This window comes from Polypterus senegalus, chromosome 9 (assembly GCF_016835505.1).
Source record: "Polypterus senegalus isolate Bchr_013 chromosome 9, ASM1683550v1, whole genome shotgun sequence".
Classification (NCBI taxonomy): Eukaryota; Metazoa; Chordata; class Cladistia; order Polypteriformes; family Polypteridae; genus Polypterus; species Polypterus senegalus.
In genome coordinates, this window is record NC_053162.1 from 170,685,555 (window position 1) to 170,702,921 (window position 17,367).

General features: G+C 42.1%; 1 protein-coding gene across 6 annotated transcripts in view; it reads left to right on the top strand.

Moving 5' to 3' along the window:
* grik4 (glutamate receptor, ionotropic, kainate 4) overlaps nt 1–17,367 on the top strand; it is a 599,305-nt gene that overhangs the window by 551,425 nt on the left and 30,513 nt on the right. For 5 of the 6 annotated variants that reach the window (XM_039764198.1, XM_039764201.1, XM_039764200.1 and 2 more), the window contains one exon: nt 2,624–2,728. The exons of the other annotated variant lie outside the window; for it this stretch is intronic. In XM_039764198.1, the coding sequence (XP_039620132.1) occupies nt 2,624–2,728 (105 nt within the window). The remainder of the gene's footprint in view (nt 1–2,623; nt 2,729–17,367) is intronic. 6 annotated transcript variants of the gene reach the window in all.

The window sequence follows — 17,367 nt, forward strand, 5'->3', positions numbered from 1 at the left end:
ACATAACATTCTCAACCCTCAGTCAGTCAGACATTGTCCAACCCGCTATATCCTAACACAGGGTCACGGGGGTCTGCTGGAGCCAATCCCAGCCAACACAGGGTGCAAGGCAGGAAGCGAACCCCAGGTAGGGCGCCAACCCACCGCAGGGCATACACACACACACACACACTAGGGACAATTTTGGATCGCCGATGCACCTAACCTGCATGGCTTTGGACTGTGGGAGGAAACTGGAGCACCGGAGGAAACCCACGCAGACACCGGGAGAACATGAAAAACTCCACGCAGGGAGGACCTGGGAAGCTATTCTCAAACCTGCTTAATGTAATTGTGGTTGCAGGATTTGTGGCCTAGGTCATCAGCAACACACATAAAACAAGAAGCAATCTTAGGAAGGGTTACAGTCCATCACAGGCCTTACTAACACAGACACACCAACCATCACACAAAGCCACTTTAGTATCTCCAGTTAATTTAACATGGATATCTTTGCTGATGTGGGAGGGAAACTGGAGTACCAGGGGGGAAATCCCTGTGAACATGATGGGGATAACATGCAAACTCAACATACAGTTAGGTCCAGAAATATTTGGACAGAGACAACTTTTTTTCTAATTTTAGTTCTGTTCATTACCACAATGAATTTTAAATGAAACAACTCCGATGCAGTTGAAGTGCAGACTTTCAGCTTTAATTCAGTGGGTTGAACAAAACGATCACATAAAAATGTGAGGGAACTAAAGTATTTTTTGAACACATTTCAGGGGCTCAAAAGTAATTGGACAAATTAAATAACTGGAAATAAAATATTCATTTCTAATACTTGGTTGAAAACCCTTTGCTGGCAATGCCAGCCTGAAGTCTTGAACTCGTGGACATCACCAGATGCTGGGTTTCCTACTTTTTAATGCTCTGCCAGGCCTTTACTGCAGCGTCTTTCAGTTGCTGTTTGTTTGAGGGCCTTTCTGTCTGAAGTTTAGTCTTCAACAAGTGAAATGCACGCTCAGTTGGGTTAAGATCAGGTGACTGACTTGGCCATTCAAGAATTTTCAACTTCTTTACTTTAATAAACTCCTGGGTTGCTTTGGCTGTATGTTTTGTGTCATTGTCCATCTGTATCATGAAACACCGCCAAGTCAATGTGACGTCATTTAGCTGGATTTGAGCAGACAGTATGTCTCTGAACACCTCAGAATTCATTCGGCTGCTTCTGTCCTGTGTCACATCATCAATAAACACTAGCGTCCTAGTGCCACTGGCAGCCATGCACACCCAAGCCATCACACTGCCTGCCTCCACCGTGTTTTACAGATGATGTGCTGTGCTTTGGATAATGAGCTGTTCCACGCCTTCTCCATACTTTTTTCTTGCCATCATTCTGGTAGAGGTTCATCTTGGTTTCAACTGTCCAAAGAATGTTTTTCCAGAACTGTGTTGGCTTTTTTAGATGTTCTTTAGCAAAGTCCAATCTAGCCTTTCTATTCTTGAGGCTTATGAGTGGCTTGCACCTTGCAGTGCACCCTCTGTATTTACTTTCATGCCGTCTTCTCTTTATGGTAGACTTGGATATCGATACGCCGACCCCCTGGAGAGTGTTGTCCACTTGGTTGGCTGTTGTGAAGGGGTTTCTCTTCACCATGGAAATGATTCTGTGATCATCCACCACTGTTGTCTATCGTAGATGTCCAGCTCTTTCTGCGTTGCTGAGTTCACCAGTGCTTGCTTTCTTTCTCAGGATGTACCAAACTGTAGATTTTGCCACTCGTAATATTGTAGCGATTTCTCGGATGGGCTTTTTCTGTTTTCGCAGCTTAAGGATGGCTTCTTTCACCTGCATGGAGAGCTCCTTTGACCGCATGTTGTCTGTTCACAGCAAAATCTCCCACATGCGAGCACCACACCTCAGATCAACTCCAGGCTTTTTATCTGCTGAACTGATAATGAGATAACGACTGACTTGAACACACCTGCCCGTGAAATAGCCTTTGAGTCCATTGTCCAATTACTTTTGAGCCCCTGAAATGAAGGGATTGTGTTCAAAAAATGTTTTATTTGCCTCACATTTTTATGCAATCGTTTTGTTCAACCCACTGAATTAAAGCTGAAAGTCTGCACTTCAACTGCATCTGAGCTGTTTCATTTAAAATTCATTGTGGTAATGTACAGAACCAAAATGAGAAAAAAGTTGTCTCTGTCCAAATATTTATGGACCTAACTGTAGATAACAACCAGGCGTGAGATTCAGCCCTTGGAAACTGGGATGAAGCAATAGCACTAATCGCTGCACCACCACTGTGAATTAGTAAAGAAGAAATAAAAGCATAAAGGAAAGTAAAATATAGGTCTCCACAGAGGGACTCTTTTATGGACTGCTGAATGCCGAATTGAGCTGTTTGGTTACAATTAAGAATGCTTTATAGGATTGGTGCCCGACTGTCTTCACGCCTGTTTAATTATTTTAACAGATCAGTTAAACACCAACTCGCGCTTCTTCACAGGATGGGTTTTAGTCCCTCAGCAGATTCTACACCTGCAGGGAGTTCTTTAAGGTGATGGACCTACAAGACAGCAGTCTTCACCTTTCTGTTCAGTCATGTCTTCATTTCTCTTTCCTGGATAGGTAGAATTAGAAGGTCTAACGGGCCACATTGAGTTCAACAGCAAAGGTCAGAGGTCTAACTATGCTCTGCGGGTGATGAAGAACACCAGAGATGGACTAAGGCAGGTAAAGTAAATCATTTGTTGATGACTTGCTAATGAAGGTGAGTTCCAGAATCCATGTGGTATCTTTAGATAAGATGTTCAATTTTCTCAGAATTTATAATCAATTTGGTGAGGTCACCACAGCCAAATTAAGACATGGACAATAGGGACACCCAAGCCAGCTTATAGAATAAGATTTGTTGGTTGTGATGTACATTGTATTTGAATGCACAGATAGGTTGTCTATAATGTTCTAAGCCACATATCTTTCACATGTTAGAAATAATGAACAATTAGCCAACGGCATCGTATATTTCTCATTGAAAAATATTTCCTGCTTGACACTGTCAGGTTACCAATATGGCATCTTAATTATAACACCTGATTATAAAATGCATTACAATTCTGTAGAATGCCACCATTCTCATTTTCAGCGCTCACCTCTATATGATTTTATGAATCCATTTGTGTGCAGCACCCCACTCCATATAATATCCTATTTCTCTCTCTCTCTCTCTCTCTCTCTCTCTCTCTCTCTCTATATATATATATATATATATATATATATATATATATATATATATATATATATATATATATATATATATATATTGTGAAGGAGAGCCAGGTCCCATGCCCGGCAGGGACGCCCCTACTACTTATGTTCTGGGGGAGCCACCATGGGCAGTCCAATACCTCCCCCGGGACGCTTGGTGGCAGCCTCCCTGGCCAACGGTGATTCCCCAACCGCCCGCAGGACTCCATGGGAGATGAAGTCCTCCACAGCTTGGTTGGGGCCCGGGGTGGCCGCTAGGGGGGGCTGTCTGCTTCCCACAGCTACAGCTGGACGAGTCTTTAGCCCCACTCGGAAGTGCAATTAGGACCAGGTGGTTAATCACCTGGAACGCTTCCGGGTGGGCTATAAAAGGGCCCAGCCACCACCACTCGACGAGCCAGAGTTGGGAGGAAGGAGACAAAGCTTGTCTGGGAGGAGAGGTGGAGCGAAGTGGAGAATTGTGGTGTTGTGATTTAGTGTTGGTGCTTGGGACTGTGTTTGGGCTGTGTGGCACGGGGAAGACGTGTCCCACAGCTGAAGAAAATGAAAGTATCTGTACTTTTTATGCGTCCGTGTCCTGTGTGTCTTTCTGTGTCAGGTCAGGCCTATATAGCTTTGTTACAACATATATATATATATATATATATATATATATATATATATATATATATATATACATCCACACCAATATAATTGCAAGATGACCCTTGTTCAACACTTCTCCCTATGCAAGGCCAATACCCCAGCCCACCTTTCCCCTTGGGATTAATAAAGTAGCTATCTATTTATTATATAGTGCCTTTCCTATCTGTCTGTCTGTCTGTCTGTCTCTTACCATTCCAGATAACGTGTTATCCTGTAGAGGAAAAAGCCATCTAGACATCATCATGTTATCCAGAATAATGTTCAAATCCAGGAAGTTTGATCTTGACATATTGTGCTGACCTTTGAAACACAGCAATATAGGTATCATGCTGTCAAGTAAAACTGCAGAAGTACTCTATGAGTAATATACAGGGTATATGGCTCTGAGTACCTTGTGGTGTAACTGCCAGGTGTTATTAGCAATAGTATTAAGCTTTATACATGTAAACTCTTTTGGGATGGAATTCTGCATATGATAATGCTATATAAAATGTTGAGTCCTTGTTTGCTTGTAGTGCTGTGAAGCTGGGCCTTTCAAATAAACATTAATAAATCACTTAATTGATTGTATAAAGGAAGTTTGGATGCCTTGTAATTTTCTGTTATAAATTATTCTGTATGTAGTTGATTATTATAGCATTTATCACTTTGATCCATAAGTAGCAGAAGTTATTTCTCCAGAGGAATATTTAGGTAATTATTAAGCAGATGTAGGAGACAGCTATACAGAGCAGTACATGATTATGTCATTCAAAGCAGCACAACAAACTACTAGCAGTAAACAAACTGTCCTGGAAGTCACTTTGACGGGACTCTTACGTTCACAGGAGAATGTAGGGCCAAAATCGACAGGACTGTTTTAAAAAGTAAATAAAATCCACCTTCAGAGACCTAACACAAAAAGGAGCAATGGCACCAATCTGTTTATGTGTGGGGTATTGGAAATTTTTTGGAGTAACATGCAGTAGCGCAGTTGTTCAGATGTAAGATATCTTTATTGTCACTGTACAATACAACAAAATATCGTTTGGAACGAGCATTTAGATGCCTTAGATAAATCAATCAATCAATCAATCAACATTTATTTATATAGCACATATTCATACAAAAAAAAATGTAGCTCAAAGTGCTTTACAAAATGAATAGAGTAATAGAAGACACAATAAAAGATAAACATAAGTCAACATTAATTAACATAGAATAAGAGTAAGGTCCGATGGCCAGGGTGGACAGAAAAACAAAAAACTCCAAAGCTGGAGAAAAAATAAAATCTGTAGGGGTTCCAGACCAAGAGACCGCCCAGTCCCCTCTGGGCATTCTACCTAACATAAATCATCATATTTTCATGGAAGGACCTGATGATGATGGTCACGTAGACTTCTGGCTTTCAGTCCATCATTGTTGGAGCATCATGATGCTTTGAGTAGGTGGTGGTGGCGCAGGCCGCCACCACAAAGAAACCGGAAAAAGAAACAGAAGAGAGAGTAGGGGTCAGTACGGATTTTAGAGCCACCATGAATAGTTATTATGAAGAATTGAACATACAGAGTATCAGGATTAAGTTAAAGTGAAGTTATAAAAGGCCATGTTAAAGTAATGTGTTTTCAGCAGTGTTTTAAAGTGCTCTACTGTATTTGCCTGGCGAATTCCTATTGGCAGGCTATTCCAGATTTTAGGTGCATAGCAGCAGAAGGCCGCCTCACCACTTCTTTTAAGTTTAGCTTTTGGAATTATAAGGAGACACTCATTTGAAGATCTAAGGTTACGATTTGGAATATAACGTGTCAGGCATTCCGATATATAAGATGGGCGAGATTATTTAAGGCTTTATAAACCATAAGCAGTATTTTAAAGTCAATCCTGAATGACACAGGCAACCAGTGTAGTGACATCAAAACTGGAGAAATGTGTTCGGATTTTCTTTTCCCAGTTAGGATTCTAGCAGCTGCATTCTGCACTCGTTGCAAATGATTTATGTCTTTTTTGGGTAGTCCTGAGAGGAGTGCGTTACAGTAATCTAGTCTACTGAAAACAAAAGCGTGAATTAATTTCTCAGCATCTTTCAATGATATAAGAGGTCTAACTTTAGCTATGTTTCTTAAGTGAAAAAATGCTGTCCTAGTGGTCTGATGAATATGCGATTTAAAATTCAGATTACAGTCAACGGTTACCCCTAAATTTTTACTTCCGTCTTAACTTTTAATCCTAGTGCATTAAGTTTATTTCTGATAACCTCGCTGAATCCATTATTGCCAATTACCAAAATTTCAGTTTTCTCTTTATTTAGTTTGAGAAAATTACTATTCATCCATTCAGAAATACCAGTAAGACATTGTGTTAGTGTATCGAAGAGTCGGAGTCATCAGGTGCTATAGATAAGTACAGCTGTGTGTCATCAGCATAGCTGTGGTAGCTCACATTGTAACCTGAGATAATCTGACCTAACGGAAGCATATAGATTGAGAATAACAGCGGACCCAGGATAGAGCCTTGTGGAACACCATATCGGATATCATGTGTCTTTGAGATTTGATTACCACAACTCACAAAGAATTTTCTCCCTGCCAGGTAGGATTCAAACCAATTTAAGACACTGCCAGAGAGGCCCACCCATTGACTAAGGCGATTTCTAAGAATATTATGATCAATGGTGTCAAATGCAGCACTCAGATCTAAGAGGATGAGAACAGATAAATGGCCTCTGTCTGCATTTACCCAAGTCATTTACTACTTTAACAAGTGCAGTTTCTGTACTGTGATTTGTTCTGAAGCCTGACTGAAAGTATCAAGAATAGCATGTTTATTTAGGTGGTCATTTAACTGCATAATGACTGCCTTCTCTAAATTTTACTTAAGAAGGGCAGGTTAGAAATGGGTCTAAAATTTTCAAAGGCAGAGGGTCAAGATTATGTTTCTTAAGAAGGGGTTTAACTACAGCAGTCTTAAGACAGTCTGGAAAGACCCCGTATCTAATGACAATTTACTATGTCCAGAATATTGTCAATTAGACGCCTGATATTTCTTTGAAAAACCTGGTTGGTATTGGGTCAAGGACGCAGGTGGAGGTTTCAGTTGAGAGATTATACTATGTAATTCAGGTAAATCTATCCTGGTGAAAGCATTTAATTTGTTTATAACGGAGTACCGGGGCTTTGGAGGTTCTGCAGTGTTGGGGAGATATACTATGTTATCTCTAATATCATTAATTTTTTGAGTGAAAAATACAGCAATGTTCTCACAGGTTTCACTGGAAGTATTCTGGGGCATTCCTTTGTGTTCCCTGGGTTTAACAGACGGTCAATTGTTGAAAATAAGACTCTGGGATTACTAGCATTGTTATTTATAATATTAGAGAAATAGCAGCGCCTCTCAAGACGGACAGTGTTATTGTATTCTGTTATTTTAACTTTTAATATTTCATAGTGGATAGTTAGTTTAGTTTTCCTCCATTTACGCTCAGCTCTACGACATGTTCTTTTTAAATCAGACACTCTTTGGGTCTTCCATGGAATAACAGTACTAGAGGATTTTTTAACTGTCTTTTCAGGTGCAACTATGTCAACAGCAGTTCTTACTTTAGAATTAAAGTTTTCCACTTTACTATTTACATTATCCTCGCTATTATAGCTGGCATTATAAACGGACTGATTGCTTAGAATAGTTGTAAGCTTTAAAGCTGCTGATGAGTCAAAGAAGCGTTTTTTAACAAAATGCTTCTCATGAGCGTTTTCTATCTTTATTTCTATATTAAATAGTAGAAGGAAATGGTCTGATAGACCGATATCAGTGACCTGCTTTATATCAACTTTAAGTCCTTTAGTAATCACTAAGTCTAACGTATGACCTGCTTTATGTGTAGGCTGATTTACGAGCTGCCTCAAATCAAAAGAGTCCAGGAGGTTCATGAATTCCTTTACCTTTTGGTCACACTGATTGTCGACATGAAAGTTAAAGTCGCCGACTATTAAGAGTGCATCATAGTTTGTAACTAAAATTGACATTAAGTCAGAGAATTCCTCAAGGAAAGACGCGTTATATTTAGGAGGTCTATACACGGATAATACGAGAACGTGAGAATCTCCATGAATAACAACGGCGAGATACTCAAAGGACTTAAATTTACCAAAACTAACATCTTTACATTTTAATCGGCTCGAGTAAATGTTTGCCAAACTGCCCCCCCTTTTCCCCTGGCGGTCGGCACGAGTAAAACTGTAATCCGGATAAAGTCATATTAGAGCAGACATTAAACTACAAGAAGCGCACATTTGAAAGTAAACACTAAACTATTACTATTAACAGTTCCAAATATACACAGAGTAAAAGTTAAGGTAAATATGTAAGCATAAATAAATAAAAAATAAGGTCACAATGACAATATAATGCTCAGGAGTTCTACACGGGCCAATGTATAAGCGTGTGACTATGGTGCACCTGTAGAAGTTAACCAGAAGCTTTTGAGGGAGTTGTGTTTTCCTCAAACTCCTCAGAAAGTGAAGCTGCTGACGACCTTTTTTGGCCACTGCTGTTGTGTTTGTTGTCCATGACAGGTCCTAGCTGATGTGGACTCCCCAAAATCTGAAACTCTGGACTGTCTCCACCCTTTCGCTGTTAATGCTGATGGGATGGTAACCGCTGTAGCTCAGTCTTCTGAAGTCCAGAATCCATTCCTTTGTTTTCTTGGAAATGAGTGCAAGGTTGTTGTTCTGACTCCCAACTCTGCAGATTCTTGACCTCTTCTCTCTAAGTTGCTTCATCAATATTGGAGTTCTGGCCTATCACAGTGGTGTCTTCTACAAACTTTATTATGATTTTCAGTCGTTTGTGAAAAGTGAGTATAGGAGAGGGCTCAGCACACAGCTCTGAGGTACCCCAGTGTTCAATATTACTGTATTGATGAAGAGAAGTGCTTACACATGTACACAGTTTGTGGTTTGTTATTGAGGAAATCAAAAATCCAGTGGCATAGGTGTGAGTTGTGACCCAGGTTGTTTAGTTTAAGAGCCAGCTTGTGGGGGTGTTGAAGACGGAGCTGTAGTCGATAAACAGCATGTGCACATAGCTGTCCCTCTGCTGCAGGTGCGACAGGGTCACACTTCATAACATGTGGGCTCAGTGCCACCAGGCGATAATTGATAATTGCTCAGGGACCTTACCACTACCGGTTCTGGATCAGGGACAATTGTAGCAGACTTGAAGCAATTGGAGACTGCCAGCCTGTTCTAGAGAAATATTAAGCAGGCTGGTGAACACTGTTGTCAGCTGTTTTGCACAATACCTCCAGACCAATCCAGGAATCCCATCAGGGCCCGCTGCCTTATTAGGATTGATGTGGCTTAGAGCCCAGTTTACCTCACGTACATTCAGTGCAAGAGTGCATAATGGGGTCTCTTGCTGGGTTAGTTTGGTGATAGGTTGGTTGCTGTCCTTATCAAACCATGCAAAGAAGTGATTGAGGTCATCAGGAAGAAATGAGTTTCCAATGTTGACTGAACAAGTATTACCCTTGTGGTCTGTGATGGACCTAATGCCCTGCCACATTCATTGGGAGTCAGAGCTGTTAAAATACTCCTCTGTGTTTGCTTTATACCAGTGCTTTGCCTCCTTAATGCCTTTCCCCAGAATGGACCTAGCTGTTTTGTAGGCCTCTAGGTCTCCAATATGGAAAGCAATGTCCCATACCTTCAACGTGTCTTGGACCACCCTGTTCATCCAAGGTTTCATATTTGGGAAAGTATGAATGCACTTAGTAACCGTGACATTGTCCATACAGAAGTTACTGTAAGAGAAAACAGAGGAGGCATAGGTGTTAAAGTCAATGTGATTGTCCTTTGTAGATGCCTGTTTGAACAGTTCCTAGTCGGTATCATCAAAACAATCCTGCAATTCAGTTGTGGCACCCTCAGGTCATACTCAAACTGTTGACAGTAGATTTTGTCCTGGAAATAAAGGGGTTTGTATGTCAGAGTCAAGAACAAAGAAATGTGACCAGACTGGTCAAGGTGGAGGGAAGGTGACACCATATAAGCATTCACTACATACAGTATATGTGATCCAGTGTATCATTCCCTCTGGTTGGGAAATCAACAAACTGATACAATTTGGGGAGCACAGTTTTAAGACAGGTGTGAATAAAATCACTCGCTAAGATAAACACACCATTTGAATGAATATTTTGCAGGGAGGGATATAAACTGCATTGAGGAACACGTCTGTAAATTCACTCAGCAGATAGAACGGTCTGCACTTCAGCATTATGAATTTTAATTCCGAAGATAAATGTTCAGCAATGACTGTGGAGGTGCATCAAGCATCATTTACATATATGCACACCCAGCTGCCTTTGTCCTTAGGATTTAGCAGTCTGATCCAAGCGGTAAACAGTCTGGCCTGCAAGCTCAATAGCCACATTGGGGATATTAGTGTTCAGCCAGGTTTCGATGAAAAATGGGGTGCAGCACTTCATCATGTATCAAGAAATTCTCAGTCTTAGCTTGTTTGATCTTGTTGACTATAGACTGGATGTTCACGACAATCAGACTGGATGAAGTTGACTTGTTCGGGGAGTTCTTTAGTCTGGTGTGGACGCAGGCTCTCTTACCCTGCTTCTGCTTCCTCTCCCGTCTCTGGCAGCACTGCTTCCACACCGGAGTAGTGATCCAGGCAGGCAACAATGTGCTGAAAAGCTCATCCGGGACATTGGAAGGTGGTGGAATAAAGTCCTTCATTCAAATATCCAGTGTTTCTTGCAAGCTGTATGTTATGTGAACTATTCTACATTGAGTATAGTTAGTTGCTCACCGTTCTTAAAAGTAAAATAGAGATAACATAACAAAAGCAAAGCAACATCAGGGTATTCCCAGTTGTTGTCTGTGTGGAGCTTTCTACATTCTTCCTGTGTTTGTAAAGGCTTTATTTCCACATCCTTAAACAACTGCATGCTAAATGGATTGTGATTCTCAATTAGTCCAATGTAAATGTGAGTGTGGGTGTGTGTGTGTTGGTGGGCACTGCATTAAACCCTTGCCATGTCCAGGACTGGTATAGCCAGAATAAGATCACCTCCTTCAACCCTGAACTGGATTAAGCAAGCTTGAGCATGTTGTGTTGTATATGTTATGTTATGTTGTGTTGTGTTGTGGTGTATGTTGTGTTGTGGTGTATGTTATGTTATGTTATGCTTAAACTCAAAATCAAAAGGAGTGTAGGTACAAACCTATTTACACAGTAGGTATGGGACAGAGTGAGAAGTCAAGAAAAACTCACATTATAGATAAACAGGAGAGCTAGGACAAATTTGTTTAGAACTAATATAGGAAGAAGAGTTTGAAAATACATACTACATATAAAAAGATTTGGAGTTACACACATAGAATCTCAGAAAAAATTAATAATCATCACATACCTGCCAAATATAAAGAAATATCTGGATTAATAAGACATTTTCACACCTAGTTTGTTTGCAGCAGTTTTTTTTTTTAATTCTCAAGCAATATCCCCCAAAGTGGTTCATTTGGGTTGATGTGAATGTACCAGTCACACTTAGGTGTGGACCAAAGCATCTGTACTGAGCCCTTTGGAAATGGTGGACTCCGTGCGGTACAAAGTGAACCCTAGTGTGGTTTGCATGAGGTATGAATGTGATCTGACATGGAACCGATCAAACTACAGGAAATACTGAGTATTGTTGAAAACATTTCTACAGGTAATTAGGCAATATCAGTCCAAAAAAAAACTGACCACATACACAGTTGGTGAGAAACAAATGCCCTTTGCAAGTGCCAATCAGTTCCTAAAGTTTAAAGTGCAAGAGTGATGATGTTAACAGGTGGGGCACCCTCCCAATGCCATTGCACGTTTGGCACAATGCTGACTCTGGAGGTACATTAACTTTGATACTGTATAGTAAATGTGAATCAAACACCCCCAAGTGAACATTATTAGCAAATCTTTACAGGCAGCAGACATGTGATTTGAGATAACCTAAACAGAGGTGACATTCAGGCTATCCGAGAGTAAATGCACAACATCACACAATGAAATTAAATTCAGCCCATACGTCTACTGCCTAAATGAAACTGAGGCACATGACAGGATGCCTTCAGCAGAGCTTGCCATAGAGTCACAAGCAGAAATTTGTCCTTTCTGTAGCATGCAAAGTAGCACATTTTCATGTTCTCTTCTACTTGTAGTAATCAGATAAAAGACAGTCTGCTCCCAGAGCTCTTCTTGGTAAACAAACCACATAATCATTGCAAATGCAGTAGTGTACAAGCACAGCTCTTATTGAATCTTCATGATGATTTCTTCCCAGGAAAAAAACTGTTTCTGTCCAATGAATGAAGTCCACGACACATCTGCAGGGTATTTCTTATTACTTCTGGTATGCTTGAAAGTTTGATGTGTGAAATGCAGCCAGACTAACTGGAAATAAAACAAAGCTACTAATCATCTCCTGACTCAGTACAAAGCAAACAGACTACGAGTATGCAAATGCCTTTAGACTCGAGATTGAAAAGAGCCTAAGGATTAACAAATTTAGATGAGAGAGTGCAAACTGAGGGAGAACTCTTACAATTGGCATAGAGAAAAGAGTTAGCAAAACTAACTTTAAAAGAAGAATTAGGAGAAATACACTTAAAACTGAAATGGAGAGGAAGGTCAGGAGAAAACATCTTAGATGTGGGGAAGGCAAAACTGAAAGGACAACTTTGCTTAGTTCTAGGAATCAGAATCAGTAAATAACATCTTTTGTCGTGAAAACACTCAAGACTTCTTATTTTTGTAGCTGTATTCTGTATGAATCAGTGCTTATGTGTGAAACAATATTATGCTTCACATTGGAAAATACAAGATCTGTATACTGTACAAAGATATCTCTGGTGAACATCACCATCTGGAAAAGCCATCTGTCCCAATTATTGAGAAGAGAGTTCAAAACTACTTCAGTTATGCCAGTACCTCCTTCAGTAAACTGCACTGTGGTGTGTCCAGGAACTGTGACCTCAAACAAATCAAGCTATTTGTCTTTATAACTGCGAGAGTTGGGTTACTTGCCATTTTTCACTAAAAACTCTTGAGAGATTTCATCAGGGCTACATATCAGCTGGAATGTCCACCACACTAATTTCTGTGTTTTTAACAAGGCAAACAAGAACAGCACTGAATCAATGGTCCTGTATAACCAACTTTACCGGACAGATCACAGCACCAGAATGTCTGTGTGGTGAAGCGGGTCCACAGCTCATGTCCAAGAGGCCACTTTTTAAAATAAATAATCGCTGCACTCGTGGCTTAACGAGGGGGCTTGGTGTATGTGTGGCCGAGCGGTTCCCAGGAGAATTCGTGATGTGGGTGGTTCTCACTTAAGTGCACAGGTGCGGAGTCGTCCGCATCCGTAATTGTTCCCAGGGGTTGCTGATTGCCATAACTGATCCACGTCCCCGCAATAAATAGAATCGAGAGGCGGCTAGGGAGGGGAGGAAAAAAGGAAGAAAGAAAATTGAGAAGACAAACGGAGGCTGCTGGAGAAGAAGGCAGGAAGCAGGGAGAGGAAAGCCAGTGAGAGAGAGAGCGTGAGCAAGCAAGTGAGCACAGGCTTTCAGGTAGCTGGACATTGAGCCCTAGTGGGGTACGTATTTGGACGACACCTAGGGCAGTTGGTAGTGGTCACTCCTGCTGAGCATTGTGAGGAGCATGAGTGACCGTAAGAAGGATGGCTGGCCGCGTAAGGCTGAGAAGGCAGCGGGAGTCGGGAGGCTTGGAAGGTGGATTCACGTTGGGAGAAGCCAAGTCTCAGTCTGGAGAGAGCTAAACGAAGCCAGGGATCAGGAGGCCACCAGACCAGTCGAGTAGAGCACAGAAGGTCAGCTGCATGTAGGATGACTCCCCTGGTGCATAGCCTGAATGGGAGAAACAGGGGAGTCGCCAGTCACCAGTTAAGGAATGCACCGGGCTTTGTTTTAAAGAGACTGCTTCATGCCATTGTTTTAACCTCATGTTTTAAAGGATTGTTTTTTTTCTGTTGTGTTTTTAACCTCCACTATTTTACTCATTTTATGGATTATTTATTTGAAGACTTTTGAGATGCACTGCACTTTATTTATTTGGACACTGTTTTAGTTTGTTGATTTTAAATAAAACCACTTTGCACTTTTTGAACCATCCCCTTGCTTCATTGTTGTGCCTCACTGCCTAGCGCGTCAGTGACATTACTGACGGTGTCGGGTTTGAGGGCTTCCAGAAGCAAGATGGGAGCATGGAGCGAACCCACATCGTCACATTCTGTCACACTTAAGGTCACAGAAACAGGGGTGACCAGAAGAAGAGTTCAAAGATATCCTCAAGGACTACTTTTCAAAAGGTACCTTTCACTATTACTAGCTGAGACACCCCAGTTACCGAACATTTCCTATAGAATGACATGATTTATGTGGTGGCAGTTCACCTTGAGAGTGACTGACTGCCTCTCTGTTCAGGTGGACAGAAGACAGCAACAGGTGGATGGGGAAGGAAAACAATTCCCCTAAACGGAACCTCATATCCCCCACTGTGGAAAGACCTGTGGTTGAAGGATTGGACTCCTCAGCCATCTAAGGACACGTTGTTAACCTAAGCAAGCATCATTCATCATTCTTGTTCTAGTGGAGCCTGCGAGAGGAATTCTGAAAACAGATAGTAAGTTGCACATTGTAATATTTGGGAGTGTTAGTGGAGTCCATTACAAACTAAAGGGTGTTGGGCTAAGTATCCATTCAAAAAAAGCTTGGCAAAACAGATCTTAGAAAGTCAGGCTGTGGCGATGCGGGTTTGGCTCCACGCTCCCATCTGCTATTCGGGAGTCCTTGAACCCAACACCGTCAGTAATGTCACCGACGAGCTAGTCAGTGGAGGCAATAACAACTGAGCAAGGGGATGGTAAAAAGTGCAAAAGTGCTTTTATTAAAAATCCAACAATAAAACAGAAACAAAGTGTTCAATAAATAAAGTGCAGTGCATCAAAAGAGTCATTAAATAAACAATCCATTAAAAGAAAAATGTGGAGGTTAAAATCAATAAATAGAAAGATCCTCTATAAACAATGAGGTAAAATAGTACAGGAAGTAATATGTTAAAACCAAAAGCCCGGTGTCTTCTGCTTCCATGGCGGCTCCCCTGCTACGCCCATCTGGTCTGCTCTACAGGAGAGCCCCCTACCTGCAGGATCAGCTGTCCTTCAATCAGGTCCGGTAGCCCTTCTACCCTTGGCTTCGTCAGGCTCCCAACCGGACCAAGACTTATTAGGGTTATTTCCCAGCGGCCAAGGCGCTCACGCTGCCTCCCGCTCCTTCTACGGTCAAGTCGATTCCTCCGCTGGTCACTCCAGCTACTTAGTCGCTCAGCTGGAGCGACCGCTTTCTTAGCCCCACTGAGTGTCGGCCAAACACTCCCCTCGTGGGCTCGCCTCCCAGCTGCCAGCTTTCTCCCTCACTCGCTCTTCTGTACCGGCGCTCTCTCTCTTACTTCCTGCTTTCTTCAGCAACCCCCGTCTCTTTCTCTCACTTCTTCCGTTTTGTTCTTTTTTTCGTCTTTTTCTTCTACTCTCCCTCCCAATCCGACTCGCGCTTCTTTTTATATAGTGTGATGGATGGCCGGCCGTTTATCCCAGCCAATACCCCCAAGCCGCCAGGTGGAGCCCTCCTTGCAGTATGGAGGTCTCCAGAAGACCAGCAGGGCATCATGGACAATGTAGTTTTTATGCACAGCCCTGCTGGATGCCATGGGGGCCACTAGGGGACACTGCAGGGAGGAATAATGGCTATTTTCCCTACACTCCGGAAGCACACGTGGACAAGAGGAATGACGTGCTTCCGGGGTGAAGAAAAGAACTTGTACCTGACCCGGAAGTGATTGAGAGTCACATGGACTGGGGATTAGGAACACTTCGGGGTCAGGAGATATAAAAGGACTGTGGGAGCTCCCAGACGGGGAGCTGAGCTGGGTGGAAGGGTGGCAACGCGTCTGGGAGTGGAGGATTGTATTTGTGAGTTAGTATTGTGATTTATATGAGAATAGTGGAGGAGAGGGTGTTTTGTACACTGTGGCGATTTAATAAAGTCAATTTGAGGACTTTTACCTGGTGTTTGGAGTCGTGGACAGGGGCAAAAGGGAGCGAGAGCGCCCCCTATCTACCACAATAGCGAGGGGCCATAGTAGCTGCAGCACATTAGCCACGGGAACAGTCACGATGTGGGCAGTCCCTCACCTGTGCACTCGGTGAGAAACGCTCACACCGCAGATCGCCCTGTGGCTTGCTACAACCACTACGCCCCTCACGAAGCCGCCGCGAGTGCAGTGATTATTTATTTAAAAACTGGCCCTTACTGAGAGCGCTGTGGACCCGCTATACCACTTGGGCACAGTTTTTACTTTTGTGCATAGAAATCTACATATGTTGCTATAAGTCACTCATGTTTTGCTCCATATCGTTGTAATGTATTGTAAAATATGTCTTAGCACTAATTTTGCTAAGGGAGAAAAGCAGCAAGGTATTTGCCTGTAAGGAGTGCTACCTCTGCTTATTATTTGAAAATTAAAAATTGATCTCTGGAAAACAGCTGAACATTCACAGTTTTCTGTGGGATTTCTTCTCAGCTGCTGTGAACATTTCCTAGATATACTGGTTTAAGGCTGAACTGGTTTTATTGGTCTGGCCCTTCACCATTACAGACTCACTGTGAGCTAAATACTTTTAAGCGCTACAAGCCAAAGTTTACATTTTTCCAAAAGGGCAGCTAGTATTAGAAATCAAGATTTTGACCTTTTTTGTGACATTTACTTGCCATCATTAACAAAGTGAGCCTGACAGAGCAGCCTTTGGCTTTGATTGATGCGCTTCACAATTTTCAAACACACGGTGTGTCTGCTGGGTTCCCCCTGGTTGTCTAGAATACTTCAGGAATCTCACAAACCAATCATTACTAATTTATAAACTGTTTGATCTATGAGAGGGGCACAGATCACCATGAAAGGTGTGTTATGGCACTTGGTGAAAAGAGACTCCCAGGTGCTACTGAATGGAATAATAAGACTCCAGAAATTAGTCATGAGTCATTGTCAGTCAGTCATTCTCCAACCCGCTATATCCTAACACAGGGTCATGGGGATCTGCTGGAGCCAATCCCAGCCAACACAGGGCTCAAGGCAGGAACAAATCCCCGGGGCAGGGTGCCAACCCACCGCAGGGCACACCCACACACCAAGCACACACTAGGGACAATTTAGAATTGCCAATGCACCTAACTTGCATGTCTTTGGACTGTGGGAGGAAACCCACGCGGACACGGGGAGAACATGCAGACTCCACGCTAGAGGACCCGGGAAGCGAACCCAGGTCTCCTTAATGAGTCATTGTAATTCCTACAAATATTTTAGTCTCAGCTGCTTTGCACTTTTTCTGCAATAAATGAACTATGTGGGCG